The sequence below is a fragment of the Xiphophorus hellerii genome, chromosome 23, assembly GCF_003331165.1.
Source record: "Xiphophorus hellerii strain 12219 chromosome 23, Xiphophorus_hellerii-4.1, whole genome shotgun sequence".
NCBI classification, from domain to species: domain Eukaryota; kingdom Metazoa; phylum Chordata; class Actinopteri; order Cyprinodontiformes; family Poeciliidae; genus Xiphophorus; species Xiphophorus hellerii.
Genome location: NC_045694.1, coordinates 31,987,267 through 32,011,189, shown reverse-complemented (window position 1 = coordinate 32,011,189; position 23,923 = coordinate 31,987,267). Strand labels below are relative to the sequence as shown.

The 23,923-nt window shown below is 37.1% G+C and overlaps 1 protein-coding gene across 2 annotated transcripts; it reads right to left on the bottom strand.

The window, feature by feature from the left end:
• Positions 1 to 410: 410 nt before the first annotated feature.
• On the bottom strand, positions 411 to 9,724 carry slbp (stem-loop histone mRNA binding protein). Of its 2 annotated transcripts, none has more exons than XM_032554715.1 (8): positions 9,542 to 9,724; positions 8,729 to 8,842; positions 8,357 to 8,470; positions 7,568 to 7,633; positions 5,124 to 5,246; positions 4,853 to 5,011; positions 3,358 to 3,466; positions 411 to 625 (listed from the first exon to the last, which is right to left on the bottom strand). In XM_032554715.1, the coding sequence occupies exons 1-8, from the start codon at positions 9,598 to 9,600 to the stop codon at positions 554 to 556; spliced, it is 816 nt and encodes a 271-aa protein (XP_032410606.1). In that variant the 5' UTR covers positions 9,601 to 9,724; the 3' UTR covers positions 411 to 553. The 2 variants fall into 2 exon arrangements, with proteins under 2 accessions (XP_032410606.1, XP_032410605.1); XM_032554714.1 differs by having other exon boundaries at positions 7,568 to 7,639; positions 9,542 to 9,723.
• Between the last annotated feature and the right edge of the window lie 14,199 nt (positions 9,725 to 23,923).

The window sequence follows — 23,923 nt, the reverse complement described above, 5'->3', positions numbered from 1 at the left end:
TACACCTAATAGTCTAAGTAATTCCATGAGTCTTTGCATTTCAGCATCAAGTCTCAACACTTTCTATTGAGATATAAACTTCATTAATAAAAAATAGTTTTCAATGTGCTCTTTTATTTTAAACTCTTCAATATGAAACAGGAATAAAAACACAAAAACATAGTTATAACTGTATAAAAAAATTCAACTTAAAACATTTTGGTGCTTCAGTTTTTTCCACCCCTCTCCCATCCCAAAAGGGCTTATTAAGACAAAACTATTTTTCCTCACTGAAATGGAATCCTCCAACAGCAACATGCATCAGAGACATTAATTTCCCAATATTTGATTCATTGAAATGAGTCCAACTTGGTTAGAACAGGAAGTATAAATCTTGTAAATAAGACTCCCTGAGCAGATGAATCTGTAAGAAATTTCAGGCTACAGACCAGAAACAAGCAAACTTTAAACAAGAAAACCAAAAGCATCCCCAAGTTGAGAAGCAGTCACAGACACTGTCCATGTTAACTTTGAGAGACATCAGTGTTAGGTGAAATCCTTGCGCATGTTGTCATCAGAGGCCCTTGGCCACGTCAGGATCCTCTGTCTTCTTGACTTTAACTGGAGTAGCAGAACAGTCTTCATTCTAGACAAAACAGAGCAGAACAGGTCAGGCTTGATAACATGTCCAAGGGAGGCACACACAGCTACATTGCCTTTCAAAAAGTATTTACACCCCTTAATGTAAATACTTACATTATGCATCCATAATCAGTATGCATCCATACTGATCTCTGCATCAGAATGGATGCAGAGATCATCAGCCCAAATGTGCTAAGGAACCCTACGGCAAGTCTTTTCTGCCTGAGGCTATCAGACTTTATAATACACATATAATACTGTGTAGAGCTGTGCGTTTGAAATGCTGAATACAGTTTGAGCAATATACTCAGTGATATGCGTGTGTCCTTAAGACTATTGTTATTACTGCTCTATGTTTATTATTTTCATTCTAATTATTTACTTAGAAATAATTAAAAGAAGACTGGTTGATTTTTAGACCTCTGCTGACGTGGATAAAATCATTTTCATATTTAAGTATCGGCTAAGTTGATAAATCCGCTGGCCAATAAATCAGAGATCCCCTAATTATTTAAGGTTGCTGAACATTTTCACCGCAGGTCAAAGGTTTGCGTATATTTACGCAAACATTTGTGCCAAGTTCATTTGTGTACATGCCGACTTGTGCATAAAATATGGCACCGCACATTTTTTGTGCGTACACAAGTTTTATACATGAGGCCCCAGATGGCTGAGATTCCTTGTCATGACATGGAAGCTACCTTATATATGTTTTTTATAAAAATCACAGAAAAATATAAAAAACCTAAAATGGGATAAAATCAGTGTGCCTCATCAAAAATAGTCTAGAACAATTTCACATTCATTTTCAGTTAGTAGGTCACATGACTTGGAAGCTATTGAAGGAAACTCCTAAATATTGACTAAAGAAATTGTTAAAAAAAAAATATATATATATACAGTACAGACCAAAAGTTTGGACACACCTTTTAATTCAATGAGTTTCCTTTATTTTCATGACTATTGACATAGTAGATTTACACTGAAGGCATCAAAACTATGAATAACACATGTGGAAATATGCACTAAACAAAAAAGTGTAAAACAACTGAAAATACCCCTTATATTCTAGTTTCTTCAAAGTAGCAACCTTTTGCTGTGATTACTGCTTTGCACACACTCTGCATTTTCTTGATGAGCTTCAAGAGGTAGTCACCTGAAATGGTTTTCACTTCATAGGTGTGCCCTGTCAGGTTAATAAGTGGGATTTCTTGCCTTATAAATAGTCATGAAAATAAAGAAAACTCATTGAATTAGAAGGTGTGTCCAAACTTTTGGTCTGTACTGTATATACTGTATATATATATTTAAAAACCTGTAAAAGAATAAAAATGAGTGTGCCTCAGCAAAATTGTCCAGTAGAAAAATTTTGGAATGACTTTGAGCTAATAGGTCTCATGATCTGAAAGCTATTGAATAAAAATACATTTTGACAAATAAAATTGCTAAAAAAAGGGCGTGCCGTGGTGGCGTAGGGGTTAGCGAGACCCGTATTTGGAGGCCTTGAGTCCTCGACGCGGCCGTCGCGGGTTCGACTCCCGGACCCGACGACATTTGCCGCATGTCTTCCCTCCTCTCCTTCCCCGTTTCCTGTCAGCCTACTATCATATAAGGGACACTAGAGCCCACAAAAGACCCCCTGGAGGGGTAAAAAAAAAAAATATTAAAAAAATAAAACGGGATAAAAATGAGTGTGCCTTTTCTATGCAATCTAGTAGAACAACACTGATTTTGGCTGGAGGATGACTTGGAAGCTGTTGAAGAAAAGATTATATTAATTACAATTATTTAAAGTATTAAAAATTACTTAAAAATTCAATAGAAATGAGTGTCTCATCTTATAGCCACAAGGCAAGACATCATTTATGTTTGTTTCTCACGAGTGTTTGGTTTGGAAATATGTTAGCAGTGCTTAAGTGAACATGTGAATATGATGAGGGCTGGTCTGTAATGAGAAAGAAAGTCTGGTGCAACTGTGACCTTTTATGTGGAAATCTTGATCTTGATAAATCTTGATGTTTCATGGCGAATGGTCAGACTTGGAGGGTTGGCCACGCTGACATTGTTTTGATGTACGAAAAAGATGTTTTTAACTTTTCATCATCTATGCCTCAAGACCTTGCTGACTGATTCTGAAGTCTGTGTCTCAAAAGCCGCAGGAGAAGTTCACTCAGATACAAAGTCTATGTTAAAGACACAATGCCTGACCCAAAATGGTCATCTTCCTGTTGGATTTAGACCACGGCTCCCAGAGACTTGATTCATGAAACTCAGAATCATGAATCTGAGTTTCATGATTCTGGGTTAAAGCTTGACCTGTGGGTGGTTATTAAAAGTGCTCTAGGGCAGCGGTCCCCAGCGGATGTTGTTTTGTTACTCATTCTGCTGCAAGTTGGCTCAATTTTGACGCACAAGACGTAACCGGTAAAATCCGGTTTAGGATTTTCAAAATAAAAGATCCAGAAGTAGTTCATTATTTCTTGCGCGGCCCGGTGGTTGGGTGCTGTAGAGGAATTAGGCCACGCCCACCAGAGATTGTTGTAGATTCTTGTTGGGGAGCAGATAAGGATTGAACCTAGTGAGTTTGGTGCAGCTTTGATGGAATTTGTGGAATTTAGAACCAAATGTATGGCAACGGCATTAGAGGTGACTTCACCACACTGCCACACCCACCTCCCCCACTGAAACCAGTCAGTGTTGGAAACCAAGTCAGGTTCAGCCTGTACAGGAGCTCACCTCGGCTGCAGAGCTATGGACCAGCAGGGAAGACGGTGCGTTCTGGGAATCAGCCAAGGAAGGAAAATCCAACTCAATGTCCACAATATCCTCAAGGTCCAGCTCCTCTCTGCAGAAACCAAGCAGTGACTCATCATGGACATGCAAGTCATCAAGGCGTTATCACCTGTTGACCGCGTGCCACAAGTAGGACACTCAGGGTACTAACACATTAATCATTTCAAACTCAGATTTCAACTGTTTTTTAAGTTGCTGTCATTATGTTTTTAACTCTGTTCCTTCCTCATATCCTGACAGCACAATCCTGAAGGACTTTTTACTGTTTGTTTAACTTTAGCTTTATTTAAAAAGATTAACAATGCAGAATTGTCACAACTGGATTTAATATTTTTTCACTAACATATGATTCTTTAATGCATACTTTGTGATACTTTGTTGCTAAATCAGCCGTGAGTAAATTTGTTTAACAGCCAAGTACAGTATGTGGACCCATCTCTGTCTACGGGCTGTGTTCACACAGCAGGCAAATGCTCCACTAAAGGATGTTATTAGCTGTGCTTTTTTGGCAGCTTTGCTCATGTTATGATCTTGTGATTATATTATCAGCTCCCATTGCTGGATAAATTTAAAAATTCATAATTACTGCCGTAAACAGAGCGCTGCTGTGTGATGTCAACGTTCTTCTCCGCATGTGGATTGCTTCGGGGACGTAAACACTTCACACAGAAGTCTCATTGCAGTCGGGTTTAATTAGTATGAATGACCAGGCAAAAAACAAAACAAAACGTGGATTTAAAAAAAAAAAAAGAAAAAAAAAAAGACATTTAGCAAGCTTTGTGAACGTAGCCTTGAAGAAGTGTATTTCTGAGGCTCATCTGTCAATAAGTCACTAAATAAAATGACCAATGAGCTTGCCAACTTCTCAAGATGCATTGTTGCAAATCAAATAATCTTTACAAGATTGATATCTAAAAATCAAGAAATTGGGGAAAAAAAACATTAAACTATTGTGTGACTAAAACATTTAGCCTCACTTTACATATCCTGTGAAATTCTGCTTTCACCAAATAAGAATAAAGTCTGGAAACCATTCTCCAGACTATTCAAATGTGCAAAATGATTTTAAAAATGCAACCATTTTCCAGGCTCCATAGGAATTCTGGAGATTGTGGGTTTTTATAGATCATTGGTTTTTAACCCTGGTCTTCAAGGGACACTGCCCTGAATACTTGCCTGCTTTAAACACATCTGATTTCAATTGATGGCTGATTTACAGGCTTTTGTTGATCTGCAATCACCCAGTAGAGTGTGTAAAAGCAAGGAAACATCTAAGACATGCAGGGCGGTGTGTCTTGAGAACCAGGATGGGAAACACTGCTGTACATATCAATGTTTTGCTCATTTTGTTTTCCTCCCCTTTCAGCTTCATGACCCGGCCTGCCAGAGTAATGATGAAGCAGTTACTGGAAACCTGAGGGAGCCAGTGTTTTCTTACATATTGTCACTGAGGGTGTGTTCCTGGCTGCAGCCTGCTGGGGGGTCCCAGGCATGCAGCTTAACTCTCCACAGTTTGATCTGTTGATCCCAGGAACGCCGGCTGTACTTCCTGAACTTGTTGGGAGTCTTTGGGTGAACGCCCGGCTGTCGCAAGTGCCTGAAAAAAGCAAGGGTTCATGTTTCTATGTTTAGCATGTAAACACTCAAGACCTGCTCTCCATGTTCAATGTTGCTTTAAGATGCTGACACTGTAACATGCATCATCTTACTTTGGCACCTCCTTGATGTAACGGTCATAGGCCAGGGTGTTCTTGCCGTAGCTGATCTGCTTTTGTCTTCGCATCAACACAGCTTCGTCAGTCTCCATGTTTTCACCCTCTCTGGAGTCACAGCTGCAGTACACAGAGATGTTATTGTCCTTTAACTAAAAACCTGACAGAACAACTGATTCCACAATCCAAAGATGAAGTGACAACAGCTCTTTTTACAAAACCAATTTTTGTCCTTAAGAGCAAGTTCCAATCAAAAAGATTCTAACGAGAACTTGGAGCGAGTTCAGAGGAGGTGTGAACATGGCTGAAGGGTGATTGGCTTAAGGAAGAATCCCAACCTGCCATAAGACGAGCAGATGATGGAATATTTGCTTGGTGCAGTGCTAATGAAACATCTGCAAAATAACTAGAGATATGGAGCTGAGCAGTCGGTTTTCACGAGTCAACAGGTTCTCATCCCATCAGTGAAAGGTTTAGTGTTTATGGATTAGAACAGGGGTGGGCAATCCTGGTCCTCGAGGGCCGGTGTCCTGCAACTCTTAGATGTCTCCCTGATCAAACACACTTGAATCCAACAGCTGAATCACCTAACTGCAGTCAAGTTCTCCAGAGTCCTGCTAATGACCTCATTATTTGACTCAGGTGTGTTGAAGTAGAGATACATCTAAAAGTTGCAGGAGACCGGCCCTCGAGGCCTGGAGTTGCCCACCCCTGGATTAGAATTATGGAACAGATTTTCACTGAAGTGAGTAGTTTTCTTGAGGAAAGCCAGTAAAGTATACTGACCCATGAGAGGCTGATGGGGAAAAAACTGCTTCTCCACTAGAGAATCTTAAGCAGTGCCAAGACCACATGCGTAAACCGAATGACCGTTGTGTCTGGACGTGGCCTTGCTGCTGCTCTCATTTTAGACAGCAGCAGTTTCTGCAGAGAGTAGAGGAGCTCAATGATGCCTGATCCCTGCTGAGTCTCAGCAGATCACATGCCCGTCAGCTGACAACAGCCACCCAGGGTTCTAACTATCTGTGCTACCTATCAATCCATCCTACCTTGTGGTAATGTGCATGCGCACATCGATGCTACGTCACATTCTGCTTACTCATCAGATTTCTTATAAACACATCCTACCTGTGGAAGTTTTGTTCCATCCGTTTTATTTAATCGAAGATTAAGGTAAGCTTTACTTAATTTATTTTACATCCGGCTTTCCTTAAGCTGTTGTATTATTTTATGTTTAAGTTTACATGACAGGCAGCTTGTAACTATATTTGTAAATGGCTTTAGTTTGCCGTCTGCAGTGTCGTTACTATCCTGTGTACTGTAACCAAGTCGTTGTTTGGCGTCAATCACATTAATCAGGATAAAATAAGTTATTCTTGTGGGCTAATTTGTCCCTATTTTAAATATTTAGTTTAACAACACTCTTTTTTTATTAAACAGTGCTACATAGAGCATGTTGGTAGCAATATCACATGAGATTGAAGCTGTGTGTATGGTGTAATATTAGTGTACATGAAACATATCCTATTATTTCAGATGCACAGTGACCTGTACAGTTCATTGGACATATGTTGACAGCGCTTCAAGACTGCCATACAACGTATCAATGCGCAAAAAAGAGTTTGCAGTGTTTTCTATTTGGAGACGTCTGTGTTTAATTTAATTTAAATAAAAAAATTATTTCATCTGTCTGATACTATTTCATTCTTACAAAGACCTCTGTATTTGAAATATTTTTTTAAAAGGTAGGATATTCTGATGCAGTGTCTTAATGCACTGATATGTGCTACCCACATATTTGACAGATAGGATATTTTGATTAAATAATTTAGTGATTCACTGTGTACATAGAGGCAGGATATTCTGATTAGGGAATTTAGCAGATAAACATGTGCCACATACCAATGTGAAACAAATAGCATATCCTGATGAAAGATTTTGGTGCATTGACATCCTCTACCGATTTACCAGGGAGGATATTCTGATGAAGGGTTTTTAGTGCATCAATATGTGCTACCTCTGTATTTCATGAAACATAGGCAATTCAAAGACAGGAAATTGGTGTAACAAAATGTGTTACCTAAGTATTTGATAAAAGTTGGATATTGTGGTGAAAGTGGGATATGCCGATTATGTACAACATGTACAATTCTGCTATATTTTATAAAGGTAGGATATTCTAAGAAAAAGATTAGTATATACATCTGCAATAGCTTTTCATTTGAAACGGGTAGCATCCCAAAGACTAAGTATCAAACTGTTCTGCTGGATTTAAAGTTGACTTATTCACCCATTAGTTGCTTTTACCAGCTAATTACTCTTCCTTCCAAACCAACGTGATACTTTCACATTCCTACTAATGTATATCACTGCATCTGTAATGCTTCATGCTTTAAACATTTAAAGTTTGAGTCAGATATTCTTGATGAGGTCATATTTACCTGCCAGAAGAGCCTGATGAAGTTTTTCTCTCCCTCTGATTGACCTCTGAACCTAGTATCCTCCTCCTGTATCTGAACAGGGGGCACATAACATCAACAAACAGCAAGTAATAATGACAGCTAGGCCTGTCACGATAGCAAATTTTGCTGAACGATTAATTGTCTCAAAAATTATTGCGATAAACCATAATATTGTTTAAAGACCTTTTTACACTGATTTAATGGAAATGACGTAATAATGCATGCGATTTCTTGCCAAAGATGGATAACAAACAAAAACAAAAAACGCACTTGGAAAAAAAAACTAAACAACATAAAGCCACATGCATTGCAGGTAGATTGTAGTAAAGCATTGATTAATGCCTGGTTTTAAAATTAGTTCACTGGACTTGTAGCCATTATTTTGTGCCCATTGTTGGACACCACAACAATGGGCAGGATCGAACCGTTATACCTAGGATTTCTGTCGACTAATGTGTGGTCTCTCAGGTTTTGAAAATGAGCCGACAATCGGCCGACAGCTCTAAGATCGTGTAGTGTGCGCTGGGCTTTACACTAAGGAAATGAGGAAGGGGGGGGGTCAGTGGAGAGCACCGGAGTTTCGCCTTTTTTCATTCAGTGTCATTAACAGAAAGAGAAAAAGGTCGGAAGAGACGATAATGCCGATAATTAAAATGACGTCGATAATTTTAATTTATCGTACGATTGATTGATTTATCGTTTATCGCGACAGGCCTAATGACAGCATTCAAAAAGACTACTGAATTAAAATGAAAACCATTCTTTTACCGTTGCATATCTCTGTGAACATCTTGCCTCATCTCTTCGTCCTCCACCTGGCTCCCCCAGTCAGACTGCCGACCACATCGAGACACAGGCGCTGCGCTCTCTGGGGTGGTGAAACTAGGGGGGCAAAGAAGAGCTCAGGCCTCCTTAAAACCAAACTCAATTCAATAACAGAAGCAACAGGCGCAGCAGCTAGCTGAAGCCCCGTCTGCTGCAGCTGGCAGTAAGGATTACATCTGTTTGAGAAGTTGAAACTGCTAACAATTATTTAGGCTTTCTTCAATAAATATTTGAATAACATTACAGATATGCAGTTTCTGATTCAAGAAAACAATTCAATAAGAAGGCATGTCTCTGTTTCAAACAAACTCTTACCTGGAATTCCTGCTGTCAGAGTGTCCATCATCACCGTCCTCGTCACTGTGGCTCCTCAGACTTCCATCTATTCCTCTCTTCCGGCAGTGGGACCACCGAGACGGGCCACTGCTCCTGTATCCCAACAAAACATCGAGGAGGCCTATCTTAGTTTGGCCCTGTAGTTAAACATCTCAGTCCTAGCACAGTAAAGGAAAGCCTCTGTGTGAATACACTCTGTGGCAACACTGACAGTACAGCAGGCTATAGCTTTTCCTGCAGAACAAATGAGCAACACGAAGCAAAAGGCTCCATTCAGGAAAATCCACAACATGCTGATATGGCTGACAAAGTCTTAGTGAAGGTCAACAGAGCAGGGCGGGACATTCATTTACAACAGCCGATGAGTTGGCTGATAATTAGCAGAAGCTGATGAGCGGGTTTTAAAACTTCTCCCGCCATTTGCTTCTTTCTTCGGATCCTCCATCGATCCATTGTGTCGAGTGGCGGGGATCCACTTTCAGTCGGCTGATCTTTGATGTCAATGTTAGACATTTATCCGTTCAACCAGATCTGTTTTTCGCCAATTGTTTTCACAGAAACCATCGTTTTCATTCACATGTTGGTTTTCCTTCACATAAGACAAACCGAACATAAAAAGTTAACGGAGCAACAAAATAGCAGCTACGCTACGTTCTGCCATTTACTTTCTGAAACTGATGGAGGCTTTTTACCGAGCTCAAATGAATCACAATAGTAACAATTCAATAAGATTTCTAAAACACTCTTAACAAAACAAAGCTAACTCAAGTAGCTAACTGCATTCAAACATACCTGTGTTTAAAGTCACTATCGTGAGCGTCGCTGCGCGTGGCTCTGTACCTGTGAGACATTTTTAATATAATTTTCTAAATGACAGTGAATTCGCTGAGCTGAAGGACAGCAGTCTGATCTATACAGACCCGCCAAATGAACAAGAAGCGCGGCCACAAACAACACAAGCAGTCACGTGAACGGAAAAGGCGGATCCTTTACTTCGTCTTTGTTTTCTTTCTGGGTGAATCTGAATCCAAAGGTTGTAACACTGCCACCTTCTGGATTCACTTTATAACTACAAACCAAAGCAAGCTCAGTTACTGCCACACGAGGCACGTCACTGTTTTGAAACGTAATAAAGTTTTTTGTATATTTGTTTTTCTTTTTTGTTGTTCTTGTTTTAAGTCTTTATTGGGACACAAAATACAAGCAGTGCAAAACATATAGTGTGAAATAATGACCGCCCTGGGGTTACAAACATTGAGACAATGCGTCACAATATTAATGAAAGCACATAAGGTGCACGTTTTAATGGCTTTAGTGACGTCGAGTTTCGCGTTGAGCTCCAGAAAACTGTAAACACCGAGATTAATATGAACAGCGCAATAAACGTGAAAACAGCCACGAATGAACCTGTCCGTAAAGTTGCACAACTAAACGCCATTATAATCTTTAATATTAAGACAAGTGTCACAAATCTGTGCAGCAGACCATGTGAGTTGTGGAGCCGCAGGAGGAGCGCTGTGCGCTGCGCTCTGACAGCAACAGCAGGGCCGTGACACATGGGGCCCGATGTTCTGGAGGTTCTAAAATCCAGACAACAGTGGAACACATAAAAACATGCAAAAATAACTGAAGTTTTATTTTGGACTGTTGTAATCTCCTCTTCTGTTCCACCTTATAAGTGGAGATACACTGATATGTGTCTCCACATTTTATAATGTTATCATTATAAAATAACTTGCAATCAAATAAGTACTGGCAAAGTTCAATGTAATTTTTATATTGAGGCAGCGGAATGTTGATGTCAGCAGTTACTGAAAGTAGCTAATAAAGTAACTTGTAATCTAACTGAGTTACTTTCCACTCAAGTAATCAGTAATCTAAGTTACTTTTCAAGGAGTAATCAGTAATCTGATTAAAGTTACTTTTTCATCTTAAAACTAATTTTTGTGACAAAAGTGGTTTAATTCGTTGCTGCTGGTGGTAGCACAAAGCACTCGCTGATCTGCTGGCCAGCCTGTCACCTACCCCTCACATTAATTCAAATTAGTTTTAATTTTTAAAACGTTTTTAGCTCCAAAAGGCCTTAACTTATTTAAATGAAGTGCTTATGGTGACGTAAAAAAAAAAAGAAGATTAAATCCACTTAATTTATTCAATTAAAAACAACATCATGATTCACTACACAAAAAAATTCACTGGATTTAGTTTGAGTGTCAATATCACAAACTTATAGTGTTCATGCCGACACACACTCACACCCCTTTATCTACCAGTCACATAACTGGCACTGTCACACCTGAAACATCCATGGAACTGCCCAAAATAACTCTTGAGCAGTGAAAAACACAAGGTAAACCATAAATGAATAAACATGAAACTAACTTAAAAAACGTTTTTACTAACATAGCATACAGTTATACTGTCAAAAGTACAACGAAGAAGGACAACAATCGATTCAAAACTGAAACAGAATTACAATAAAACTAGATTTAGATGATTTATTTAGTCAAGAAGTAAAAGTTATTGGGGAATATTTAGTTAACTTAAACAAACACATTTGTATAACAGAATTTAATCGTCGAGTGACATTCTGGTTCACATACTAACTGGTTGTGTTGGAATGCACCAATTTGTTGTTTGATAACTGTAAACACGAAGAAGAAAAAAGGGATATGACGAAGGGATATAGTGTGGATACTACAAAGTATCCACCCAGCAGTAATTATTACAAATACATGTTGTACTTTTTAGATATTTATAAAATGCTTGAAAAAACTTGTTTTATTTTCTTTCCAGTTCAGAATTCAGCACTTCTTACTGTTGGTCAGTCTCTGAAATCCCGAGAAAATAATAACATTTGCGACTCTAACAAGACAATCTCTTGAAATACATGAATACTTTTGGACAACATTACAGATGCAGTTACATAACTAAACAATAATTATTTGCATCAAACGTTCTACATATAACCTATAATTAGGTTTAGTCATTTAATCAGTCACTTTTACATTATTCCCACTATGCTGATCAGTTGTGCTCCTCTGGAAGCTTAAGAACACATTATGTGTGCTGCAAAAGAATTAATAAGGAGTTCTAGTAATGAAGAATGTGCACTGAAGGTGCTAATAACTCCTGACCCCAATGAATTAATTAAGGTACAGCTTATCAGAATGAGAAACACAAGGGCTTCGGAAAGAGTGTCGTGGAGTCTTGTGGAAGTCCCTCTGAGGCTGCGTAATGATGAAATTGAAGAGAAACCAGACTGAACAAATGCATAACTTATTCAATTAGTGTTGGTCTCCATGGGATGCACAGTAATTTTCCTCTATTATTAATTTCAGCCTACTTCTTTCGTTCCATTCTTTTACCAGGCATTAGAAAATGTGACACAAGGCATTGCATTTACTGTAGAATATTGACACATTATGCATTTACATCAACAACTGCTACACCATTGTGTAAACTGTTCATTATGTACACTTGAACTACAGAACCCACTGAACAGAAAGTTAATTTCACTGAGAAGGAAAGAAAAATAACAAAAAACAAAGAAAAAAAAAGTCCAACCCAAACAAATAAAAACTAGTAATAGTGGAGTATTAATAAGAATTGAGAATAAATAATATTAGTGTTTTGTAGAGTACTTACCAGTTGCCTTGTGGAGTAAAATCCTATTTCTTGTATATCTGATGTTATGGATGGCTGATCTTGAAAGTGCCTGTGCCGCTAAAACACACCCACAGTTCTCATTGATTTATTTCAATCCTGCATGTAATCAGAAACAGAACACATACATCAGGGTGGTCCAGACAAAGCCCACACTCACATAAGTATATTTTATTTTGCTGTTGTTTTAAAAGCTGAGTTTTGTAGTCTGTCTTCTGATTTCCTGGAGCGTACCATCATTCATGTTCAAGCTCAGTGTAGCAGAGAAACAAACTAACATAGATGCTTTGTGGTGCGCCCCCAAATGGGAATGATCAGTAAGTCAGTATTTTTCAGTGCATTTTTCCCTATTTGGTGGTAGAAAATTATCTGCCACATCTTCGTGGCAGATAGCCAATTATACTGAGCCAAGTTCTGCTGAAGGTCTCTTGATGTTAAAAGGAGTGTTTTCTCTCCACTGCCACTTCATGTATACTCTGTATGAGGGATTCCTGCTCAGTCTCTGTGCCCACTCTCTGGCTGGTTGAGATTTCATAATCACTAATCGATTGATTGCCTACATATCTCATGACATATTCCTTCATTTCCCACAATCCAAATGTATACTACTACCAAGTTTGAGGAGTTAGTTGGGTGCCTAGCCTTGTTTCTCCTCCAGGGAAGCCACTTCACACCTGTCAGTTAAGCACAAACAGTGTTTAATGTGAACACCGTTTCCCACCAATCTGGGATCTTTAACTGATCTAAAACTGGAAAACCTGAAAGATTTAATATCTGGTAAAGAGACACAAAAAATATTTACAGTGTATGTTAATATCTGATTTTAGCTGAATATGCAGCCTTTGAATACTGAATTCATAATGCAAATCACTCAAAATACAATACCCCTATAGCTGCACAAAATTTCAGAAAGTGTTACCGGGTCTTTTGTGTGAGAAAAAAAATCTAACTATTAATTTGCAAGATTGAAAGCTTTTATTTTCTCTATTGCAGATTCAGTGTGTTGAATGTTTGGGTTGTAAATGACCTCCTTTCTATATTGGGTCTCTTAATGCATGACATGATTAGAAATAATAGCTTTTAAAAAGGAAAGAATTAGCAGTGTTTGCTCAGGGAACAAGACTTCTGGGATCAGACCTGTTTTAACTGTCACCTTCCCTGAGGAGACAAGCATCAGAACCGCTCCATTCCAAATTTAATGAAAGTTTTCTACATTTGCAGCCATTTCATCTATAAATACAAGGAGAGTAATTGGATCCCTGGAAAATAGTAGGGATTATGTTTATGATGACACAATTCTATCTAAAATGTTGTCAGGAGATTCTGTGTAATTCAGCTGTTTCCTTCTACAAATCCAAGCCTCAAGAACCAGTGTCCTGCAACCTTTAAATGTGTCTCTCCTTCAACACAGCAGAGACACATCAAATAATCATATTGTTAGCAGGACTTTGGAGAACTTTGTCATGTATGAGTTCTATGGTGGTGTGTTTTTAGCATTCTGGTCTTTGAATCCAGTGTTGTTCTTATATTTAATCTTGATCTATTCTCATTTTTGTTCTGTATAAGTATTGATAAAATGTAAAACAAAAAAGAATTTGCTGTCAGAATAACATGTTATAATATTGACTTTCACTGTTCATATTTGTTTATTTGAGCAAATAACAGGTGTGATTATCATGTTTTTTTTTAGTTAAGAATGATTTGGAAATGTATATTTTGGGTTAATTCTGCATTTAATCAATTCACTACTGATTGCTATCATAGTAACAGTTTTTTCTTTATGAAGTTTCGACTCCTCTAATGATTCATCAAAAGATGTTGTTCATTTGGTGTGAGGTCAGGCGTACGTAGTTTATCTTGCGTAGCATCAATGAATCTGTGATTGATCTCAGGGTCTGCTGAAGAAATCTGTGGCCGTTCATTCACCTGAATTACTTAAACCTGCAGCTTCTGAACCTGGTTTGGTCTTTGTGAAATGGTTAAAGGCAGGATGAACTGATGGTGCTATGTCAAACCTGGCTTTATCTCTTATACTGGATTTCATAATCCTACTTTTGTGAAATTTTGCTTGTGTAAACTAATACAGAGCTGAATCTTACAGGTACAAATGTATAACTTTTTCAAGAAAGCAAAACAAAAGTTTTTAGAAAATTATCATTATTACGGTAATTAATTAAAACATACTTAGGTTAATCATAAAACTCTTAATTATTTCAAATCAAAATGTAAGAATTAGATGAAGAAAGTCTTCAGGACCATTAGCATTACATAATGAACAGAACTTGCCTCTAAACAAAAATGATGACATACTTATAGTCAATCTGTTAATTAGTGTAGGTAATTACTGGAACTGCAAAAATAATTACGTTTCAAAAAGATATTTAATTATTGATTAGATTAATTATCTCAAATTGAGTGAAGGCGTTTTGGGGGTAATTAAAATAAATGTTAAATTGTACTAATTGGGTTAAGATTTGAGCGAGGCAATGATAGTGGAAGTTCAACACACCATTCAAAAAATAAAGAAATAAAACATCAAAAGACAGATGGAAGGTGACTTGACATTCGAATTACATAAATTTCCATACTGCTAACACCACCCAACACTTAAGCTAATTTTATACACAAAGCACCATTTACAAAGGGCTTCACATTAGAAGGAGTAAAAATCATAAAAGGCCTGTGGGGGTCTCATTTACTTTAATAGTGGAATTTTTGACACCAATCAAATAATTAATATCGCGATATCAAATGACGACATCATTTAACTGAGCCTCACCTGTGCACCGCTATACACTGTAAAAAGTGTTTTTGGCTGTAGTTCATCTAATGGACTTTCTTTTTTCTTTTTTCTTTTTACATTAATCTAACTTAATTCATTTGGTTTATTGATGGCAAATTACATTTTTGTGTTCAATTAACTTAAAATTCAGAAATCTAACTTGCTTAAATTAATTTAATTAACCTGAAGGATCTTTTTACTTTGACTTTACTTGAAACAATTGAGTTCAATGCCAGTTTTGTGACCCATGTCAGCTGTCAAACTCTGTGATTGGCTGTGGTTGGAGGACCACCTTTAACCAGAAACGTGCAGACAGTTGTTTCACTGGGGGAACAGAAAACCGTCTTTATTTACATCAGCACCACCAACAGAGGCTCTTTTCAGTCAGTATATGGTCTTTAGTGTTCTGTTTTCTGTATAAATTAATCTCCTCTTGTGGTGGATGCATTTTCCTATTCAGTTCTATCTGACAGTTCAAAGGTCACCTAAATCAAATAGTGTGCCCTGCTTGACAATTCATAAAGTTAGAACTAATTTCACAAAGCCAAATGCTGATGATGGAGTCAGAGAGACATAAAATAGGAGAGGGTGATCAGAACGGATGGGAATAGGGAATAGATATGTAAGGTAACTCAATTATGGAGACAATTTCTCACCCTCCCCCTTTAGCCTGAGAGAACTAGAGCAAGAGCAGCACTTGCCTTGGTTTCAGAGGACACATGCAGTACAGAAAGCAGAGAACATTTAGAGGCGGAGACTTGTTGAGTGCTGTTAGAAAAGGAAACACAAAAAAATATTAACAAAGGTGGTTGTCTATTTACAACTTTGTCACAGGAATGTAGGCTTCTAATAAAGCTCTCCTGTCATTCACCAACCTGTTGCACCTGTGCAGATTTTGTGATGGTTTAGGAACACTGTACCCTGATAAAGTAGCGTTTTTGTAGTAACTTCAATCCACTGGAAGCAGGAATCAACTACAAAGCACATATACACACTTACAGACACATTTGTTAAAGATAACTGTCAGTCAACTCTAACCAGATATATTATTTCTGATGTATCTTCTATCTAATCTATATATACAGTATATCCTCTTTGGTTTGGGAGTGAATTTTTTTTTACTGTTCTAGGAAAGCTAGAAAGACTTCAGTTGTTTTCTATGTATTTTTGGCATTGTTAAAATACATTTTCAGAAAAACCTGTAGCACACAATTTTGATGTTTATCCATCAATCCATCCATTTTCGAACACCCTTGTCCCTAGTGGGATTGGGAATGGTGCTGGTGCATATCACCAGTGAACGTTTTGGGCAAGAGGTGGAGTTCACCCTGAACAGGTCGCCAGTCTGTCACAGGACTACTCTGTTTATTTCTAACAGAAAAAAGGTTAATCCATCAGTACTGATTTGGACATTAACTGTGACTCAGTAACTGAAACCAAGTTATGTTCTCTGTATTGTAGTGGATTACAACAGCAGCAGCATTTCAATATGGAACAAAATTCATTTCCTCTCCATTTATAGCTTATAGCAACATAGCAAAAACTTAAAGCTTTATTTGTAGCTAAACTTGCTGCTTTAATGTAATACACTCATGTGAGCAACAAATGTGCACCAGATTTCAGAATTTTTGAGAAAAAAATTGAAAAGCATGTCTTATTTCCAAATTGTGCATTCTGGTTGCATTAGAATGTGTTTGTTGCACAAATTCAAATATATGCTGGCTATCAACCAACAATTTAATCAGTGAATTTGTGTTTTTTTCTTAAATACTCCCTCTCACAGAGACTTACTTACATCTTCTGACAACTAGCCCCACTTATAATAACATTGACTAAGTTTGTTATTGGTACACTTTACCTAAAAATAAAAATTAAACATACTCACTACACAACCATGCTCCAAGAGTTGCTCAGAACATGGTGAATTGTTTTGTTACCTTTAAAATGACCTACAGCTTTTGTTCCTTGGTCCTAATGATGCTGTTCACTAATGTTCTCTAACAGACAGTATACCTCTTGTAATTGATAAGCTTATAAATGATCAATGCGAAGCATCAGTATGCGCTAAAGAAGATCATATCAGTCAAATTAAGTAAAATATCATTATACTCAAAGCAATCAAAATTATATTTCTCTGAAAGGTAATTTCTCCTTTTCAGGGAACTTAGACTGTATGAAAGGAATCAGTGAAATATACTATGAAATATTTAATTTGCAGAATCCCGATAATAAAACTTCAATTATGAATTGAATGATTACATTGCATCTAGACACAAAAGAATCAACCGTTAATTAGTAATCATACTATGTAAATGACTAACAAGATCTGATCAAACAAGAAACTTGACGACCTCAAGGGATTTCTCACATTGGAGAACGAACCGTCTGACTTTCTTTAACCCACTAAATTTAACCTTACCCAAGTTTTGCCTTGGAGCAAACAGGTACTGAGTTTGAAGTGTGGATCAGATGCCTTCAGGATCAGACGCCTTCAGCCATCTGCTAAAGCTAGACTCTGGCCTTCCTCACTGTAAAATAAAACATTAGACTTAAAAAAAGTTCAAGTGAACATCACTTAATTATCACCGACTTGTTATTTGTACTCATCTTAAGCAAGTGGCAGGAACATTTGGATATATATATATAAAAAAAAAAAGCTTTATAAGTTAATCTATTTAAGTTGAGTCCATGCAACAACTAAAATTAAATAAAAAGTGAACTATTTGAAAGTAATGAGGATTTTGGGCGGTAAAAGTTGAACATTTTAACATGCCCAGACACTACGCCATTTCTGCTCAATCAAACCAAAAGGTTTTGAACAGAACAACCATGTCAAATAACGAGACCATGTATCTTTAATCTATGTAGCAAATACAGTATATTGCTGCTGCTGTGAGCAGAAAATAAAAGAAGTTTTGCGGAGAATAATATTTTGGATGAGTTTAAGAATATTGTTTGCCAAAATCACACGGTGTAACTACACTTGTCTTTTATATGTTGCAGTAATTGAGTCTTTTTGAGGCAATTGGTTTGCATAAATAAAAGTAAATACGACCTATTTTCCTGCTCCACATACTTAGTTAGCAATTTGCCAGTTAGCTTCCCAGTCTGAACTTCTGGGCAATGTCTTGATTCAGTCAAATCTTCTATCCTGTATCTCCTGAACTCTGATATTCTACTATATCCTCTCTGTGAATGTTTTGCTTGCTGGTCTTCAGCATGCTCTGAATGGAGTATCTGATTTCTCTTACTTTAACCCGCCCAACTTGCACCTGATTCCCTTTTGATTCCCTCCCAGTGAGGCGGTGCTTCACAAAGCAAACCGTTTGTCAAACTGTTGATCTGCCTCATGGCTGTTTTAGAAGATATGGTGACTGAGTTTTAGACAGTACTAGCCAGCGCATGCAGCTTGTTTTTACTAGATGGCTGTCCTAAAAGTACATATCTTTAAAATATGAATAAATACGTACAATTCCATAATTATTCGATCCAACGGTTATAGAAGTTTTGTAATAATGCAATTCAGGGATTTTACATTTTCTGGAATAAAGGAGGATTTCAGTTCAACACCTGTGGTTTCTTAATGTAAGTGTTTCTGCTACTGGACAAGAAACAGGGTTAAAAGAGGATTTAGAAAACAAAATACAAAGATGATAGTGTTTTTACCGAGAGCAAGGCTGTGACTAGTTATCAGGACAGAATGAGACCTGTAAAACTGTTGGGTCCATATGACCAAGGAGGGAACCAGTCATCTGCTCCAACAATTTATTAATCTTTAGGAAATATTTTTGGACACAGCCATCTGCAGGAGCAAGATGAAGCAAGAACATCACAACATCAGATGTATTTTTTCATCCTTATATCCGCGATTTAAAACTATTTTTAATTTTGTGTCATCTTAAAGATGGAAAGAGTCAATTATTTTTTCACCCATGGAAAAGTGTAATGTGTTTATTATGAGTAGGATTAACCAAGCTGAAGGAAAACAAAGAAAAGGGAGAAATAAATATTCATTGATACAGAACCGAATCAGCAAATATGAACTTATGAAACTATTGAAACCTTCAAGAATTTTATGTTGTGCATGATATTTAAGAAACTAATATTGAATCTGCGCTCATGAATTTCTTTATTTGGTCGTTATCTCTAAAATACGTTTACCTTTTGTTTTGTTGAACACCAGACATCTCATCTCTTTCCCACAGTTTTTCACTTAGTTCCACTACTGCTGTGGATTTTATAGTCAATGTTTAAAGCCAGCACAGAGACTGAAGCGATGGAGGAAATTTACGTCAATATGGAACCTGTTGGACAAACTGCATCTAATCACACAGGTAAGAACGAAGTTACAGAGAAATCTAGTGTGTATTTAATTCAATTTTGCTAAGGTTAAGGTTTTTGTTAAGGTTGGAGCAGCTCCAAAGAGAGGCTCTGCCCCCGTGCTGCTGTATCTTTGGGAATCCTGAATGTCTTACTTTTGGCTGAACTCATGGGCCTCAGTGTACACAGTGAGTCTTGTTCTAGTCATCTTAAAGATGTAAAAAGACTAGATTTTATGTTTCTGTTATAAATAAAAAAATGTCATTGTTCCCCTTCTAAAATCAAACTGATCAAATAGCAAGGGTTTAAAACAGAATAAAGCTTAGTGACTCAAATTTTTGCAGAGAGGTGAAACATTACACTAAGACAAAACGTTACACATGAGTTTGATTCATTTCCAGCAATGGATGCATTTGCAGCCATTTAGGTTAGCAGGTCTTTAATATCTACTCTTTTTCAAACTATTTACCCAACGATTCATTGTTCAGTGTTACCTCAGTTTAAATTTTACAGGCATAACCAAAATCATGAAACTATTTTATAAGTCTTAAGTGAAAACACTTCTTTTTGCAAACATGTTTGTTAATTTTTTTTCCCAGCTCATCACATGACAGCAGATTTTTCTGACATCAGCAACATTCTGACCGAGCAGAACAGCAACATCAAGTTTCCCTCCATGAACGCTAACTTCACTGAAACGGCTCCACGAGCTGAAGACACTTTAAGGTTGGTCAAAACTTTAAAAAATTTGGATCTCGTTAAAAATTGAATTCTACTCTGAATTGTAGAGTATAACTAATAACTTTCCTTTTTGGTCTAAATGAATATAATGTAAATGAACAACTTTTATTTTAATTTATTAAGTGCTCTATCATTTGCGTGTGCTAAAAAACAACAATGTAAAACAAACTAAACTTTGATTTTTTTTCTCCTTAAAGGGAAATTGTGTCCTACAGAACGGACAAACATCAGTTGTTCCTGTTCATCCAGGGGCTGCAGAAAAAGAGAAGAACAGATCCACTAGTGATGGATGATATTATTCACCAACAATAATGTAGCTTATTAGTACGGTGTTACATAAAACCCTAAAGATAAAATGTACACTTCCAGCTGTTGTGACCTGCATCTAATAACACAACAATTTTATCGCTTGTACTCTGTGTTTTTCTTTCTTGTTAAAATTCTGACATGTTAAACAAATGTTTTTTTTTTTTTTTTTTGTATTTTTGCGGAGGATCGGCATATACGCTTCTCCTTCTTAAAATTACTTTAACCCTACAATGACTGATTTTATCCATATTTTCAGGGGAAGCCGGTGGAACCAACATGTACATTTGCTGCTTTCTTTCTTTGTTCTTTCTTAGACTAGGATCACCACAAAATGAATAACCTCGCTGATTGAACTCTAAAATGAATAAAAAGTCATTCAGTTAATCATTCAGTTACTCAGAATCAGCACAACATTGACTCTTTCCATCTTTAAGATGACTAGAACAAACTCCTCACTGTTGAATCCGTGGTGTTGGCATCACTTTATTACAGATGATAGTAAATAATTGGAAACATAATTCTACCAAGATAGAACTTAATCCGCTATTACCGGACACAACTGGAACTCCATAAAGTCTCGTAGTAAAAGTCACATTAATACACAATCAGAGTGCATCATGCTAAACCGGAGGATTGGATGGGGGGGAGGGGCACATGAGGGGCATCATGTGACCGGAAATTAAAATCAATTAATGATTAGGGTCATAAATCACTCATCAATCAAACTCCGATTAAAATTTGACAGAAGGGTGCCTATATCTCTCTCTAGTGTGAACTAGTCATTGCAGCAGCATGGTTGGAGCATGATGTGCAGCTAACCTGCTTGTTTTCACAACCAGTCACAATACATGTAGGAGCTGTGCAGCCAAGGGAATTTCAATAACTTACTGGATAGCCAGAGACAACTGTATTGTAAATTCCATAAATTTTGTATTGTTTTAATGTATATTAAAATGGTATTGCATAGGAAACACCATAAATGCTTGCTGTTCGTTTGATAATAAAGTTAATTCAATTCAGATAATAAATAGAGTTGCACTCTAGATCATTTGTATTCTTGTCTTCCTCCTTTTACTTTCCTGAGACCTTCAACCACAACTCCCTTCCCCACACTCCCAGTCTGCTCTGTCCCTCAGTCCATGTAAATTCTTGCTTTTCTCATTCTTCTCTTTTCTTACTTGCGAAGGGGAGAAAGGGTAACATTTGGACTAGTTCAAACTGTGTGTCTGAGAAAAGGCCAGCCTGACATTTTACACAGCTGCTACATTTTATTACAGACTATTTTCAATGTGTGTGTGTGGGCGTGTGTGTGTGTTACATTTGAAGGGAAAATAAAGCTTAGTGAAATATGATATGAAGGGGGAATAAAAAGGAAGAATTAAATTTATAAATTGGAGAATTCTAACACCCTCCATCTGCATTCTCTCATTCCTTCAATTTCTGTCTCTTCAGTCAGATTTCTTAGTGTAAGTCTTGATTCTTTGGCTTTATTGATCTTTTCATAGTCATATTTTCCTAATAAGTAATAATTCACATAAAAACATACAGATTATTTGCAGTGAATGAAACAGAAACATCCACAGAAGTATGTAATGTTAAATATTACATACTTTGTTTTAATAAACAAACTTGAATATGTTTGGTTATAAAAACATATCTCAGTACATGCTGCAGCCTGACAAACATCTGTTATGATCATGGAGAAGTATTTTGTCTAATTTATAGAATTACTATGAATATTAACTTCTTTAAATATATTATTTGTCATGATTTCAGTTCTGCCTTGATGGTGCTGCTTACTTTCTCTCCCTCCTGTTCATTGCTCATTGTCTTCAGCTGTGCTGCTTCTTATTAAACAGCTGCTCTTCTACTAAGGCCCCGTCCCAATAATTTTACCCTCGCTCCACCCTTGTGTCCTTCAAATGCGCCTTCATGTTGAAGGGTTTGAGTGCCGAGTGTGTCCCACATTCTCTACATCTGGCCTTCGCTCTGTCCATTTTGGGTCCTATTTCCACCCTTATGCAAAGTCTGCATTGATGCTAACTTCGATGAAGTGTATTACCCACAATTCATTGCTGCATGTGATGTTTTGAGTTAATAGGGGTATTATGGCAATGTTTTGTTATTTTTTTGTTGTCTTCATAGAAACTTCAAGTATGGCAAGGCACACATTATTAACAAAAAATCTTGATATGATAAACTGAGCAGAAAAAAGAAGAAATAAAAAAGAATAGTCATAAACTAACTGTGAGCAAAGTAAAACAAAATATTACAAATGCCAGACAAATTTCAAGTCATAAATTAAGCTATTAACATATTGGTAGAAAGATTGGGCTTTTGTGATGTTGCAACAAGGTAAGGTAAGGTCATTTTATTTATATAACACATTTTCAGCAGCAAAGTAATTCTAAATGTTTTACATGATTTACATAGAAATACAAGCAAAACAACAAACCAAAACAAAGACAAGGTAAAAGTATAGAACTACATATTGGTTCCCCATGTTTAATAAGAATAAGTAGTCCATAATTTATAAACTAGTAGGGTTCTCCATGTTTGATTATATAAAGTAGATGGTACTTTTTAAGTTTGTTCTAAATTTGTAATCTAACAGGAGTTTCTCTAGATCTTGCTCCAATATTAAAAGTGTAATCCTAAATGTTGATCTAAGGCAGGGGTGTCAAACTCCAGTCCTCAAGGGCCAGTGTCCTGCAACGTTTAGATGTGCCTCTGCAGCACCACCTGAATAGAATAATTAGGTCATTAGCAAGGCTCTGGAGAACTGATCTACACAAAGAGGAGGTAATTAAGCCATTTCATTTCAGTGGTTTGTACCTGTGGCACATCTAAAAACTGCAGGACACCGGCCCTTGAGGACTGGAGTTTGACACCTGTGATCTAAGGTAATGAGTAGTTCCTCTAATATTAATGAACATTCTTTGATGTAGAATCAAACCTTCTTATACTACTTCTCACTGTTCCTGAGTGTCTTCAACTCATCCTGTAGATGACACTTATTTCCATGCATGTTAACTCTTGTCTACTTCAGCTCTGCTCGCTGATGTCCTACAAATCATCCATTTTGGAGCTGCAGCTGGTTTTCACACCAACCCAGGATGTATCAAGTCACTTCCTTTGTGAAAGATTGTGCCAAGATGATCACTAATGGAAGTCCACATGAACCTAAATTATAGTAGTCAATCACAGTCAAAGAAGATCCCACAACAGAAGAATGAGGAGGAAAGACCCTATTCTGAATTTGACAACTTTCTAACATTGGGAATTGAAGACACCATTAGGAAGAAGAAATGTAGTGATTTCTCTAGGCAGAAAAGGCATTGAGCAGATTTTCTTTG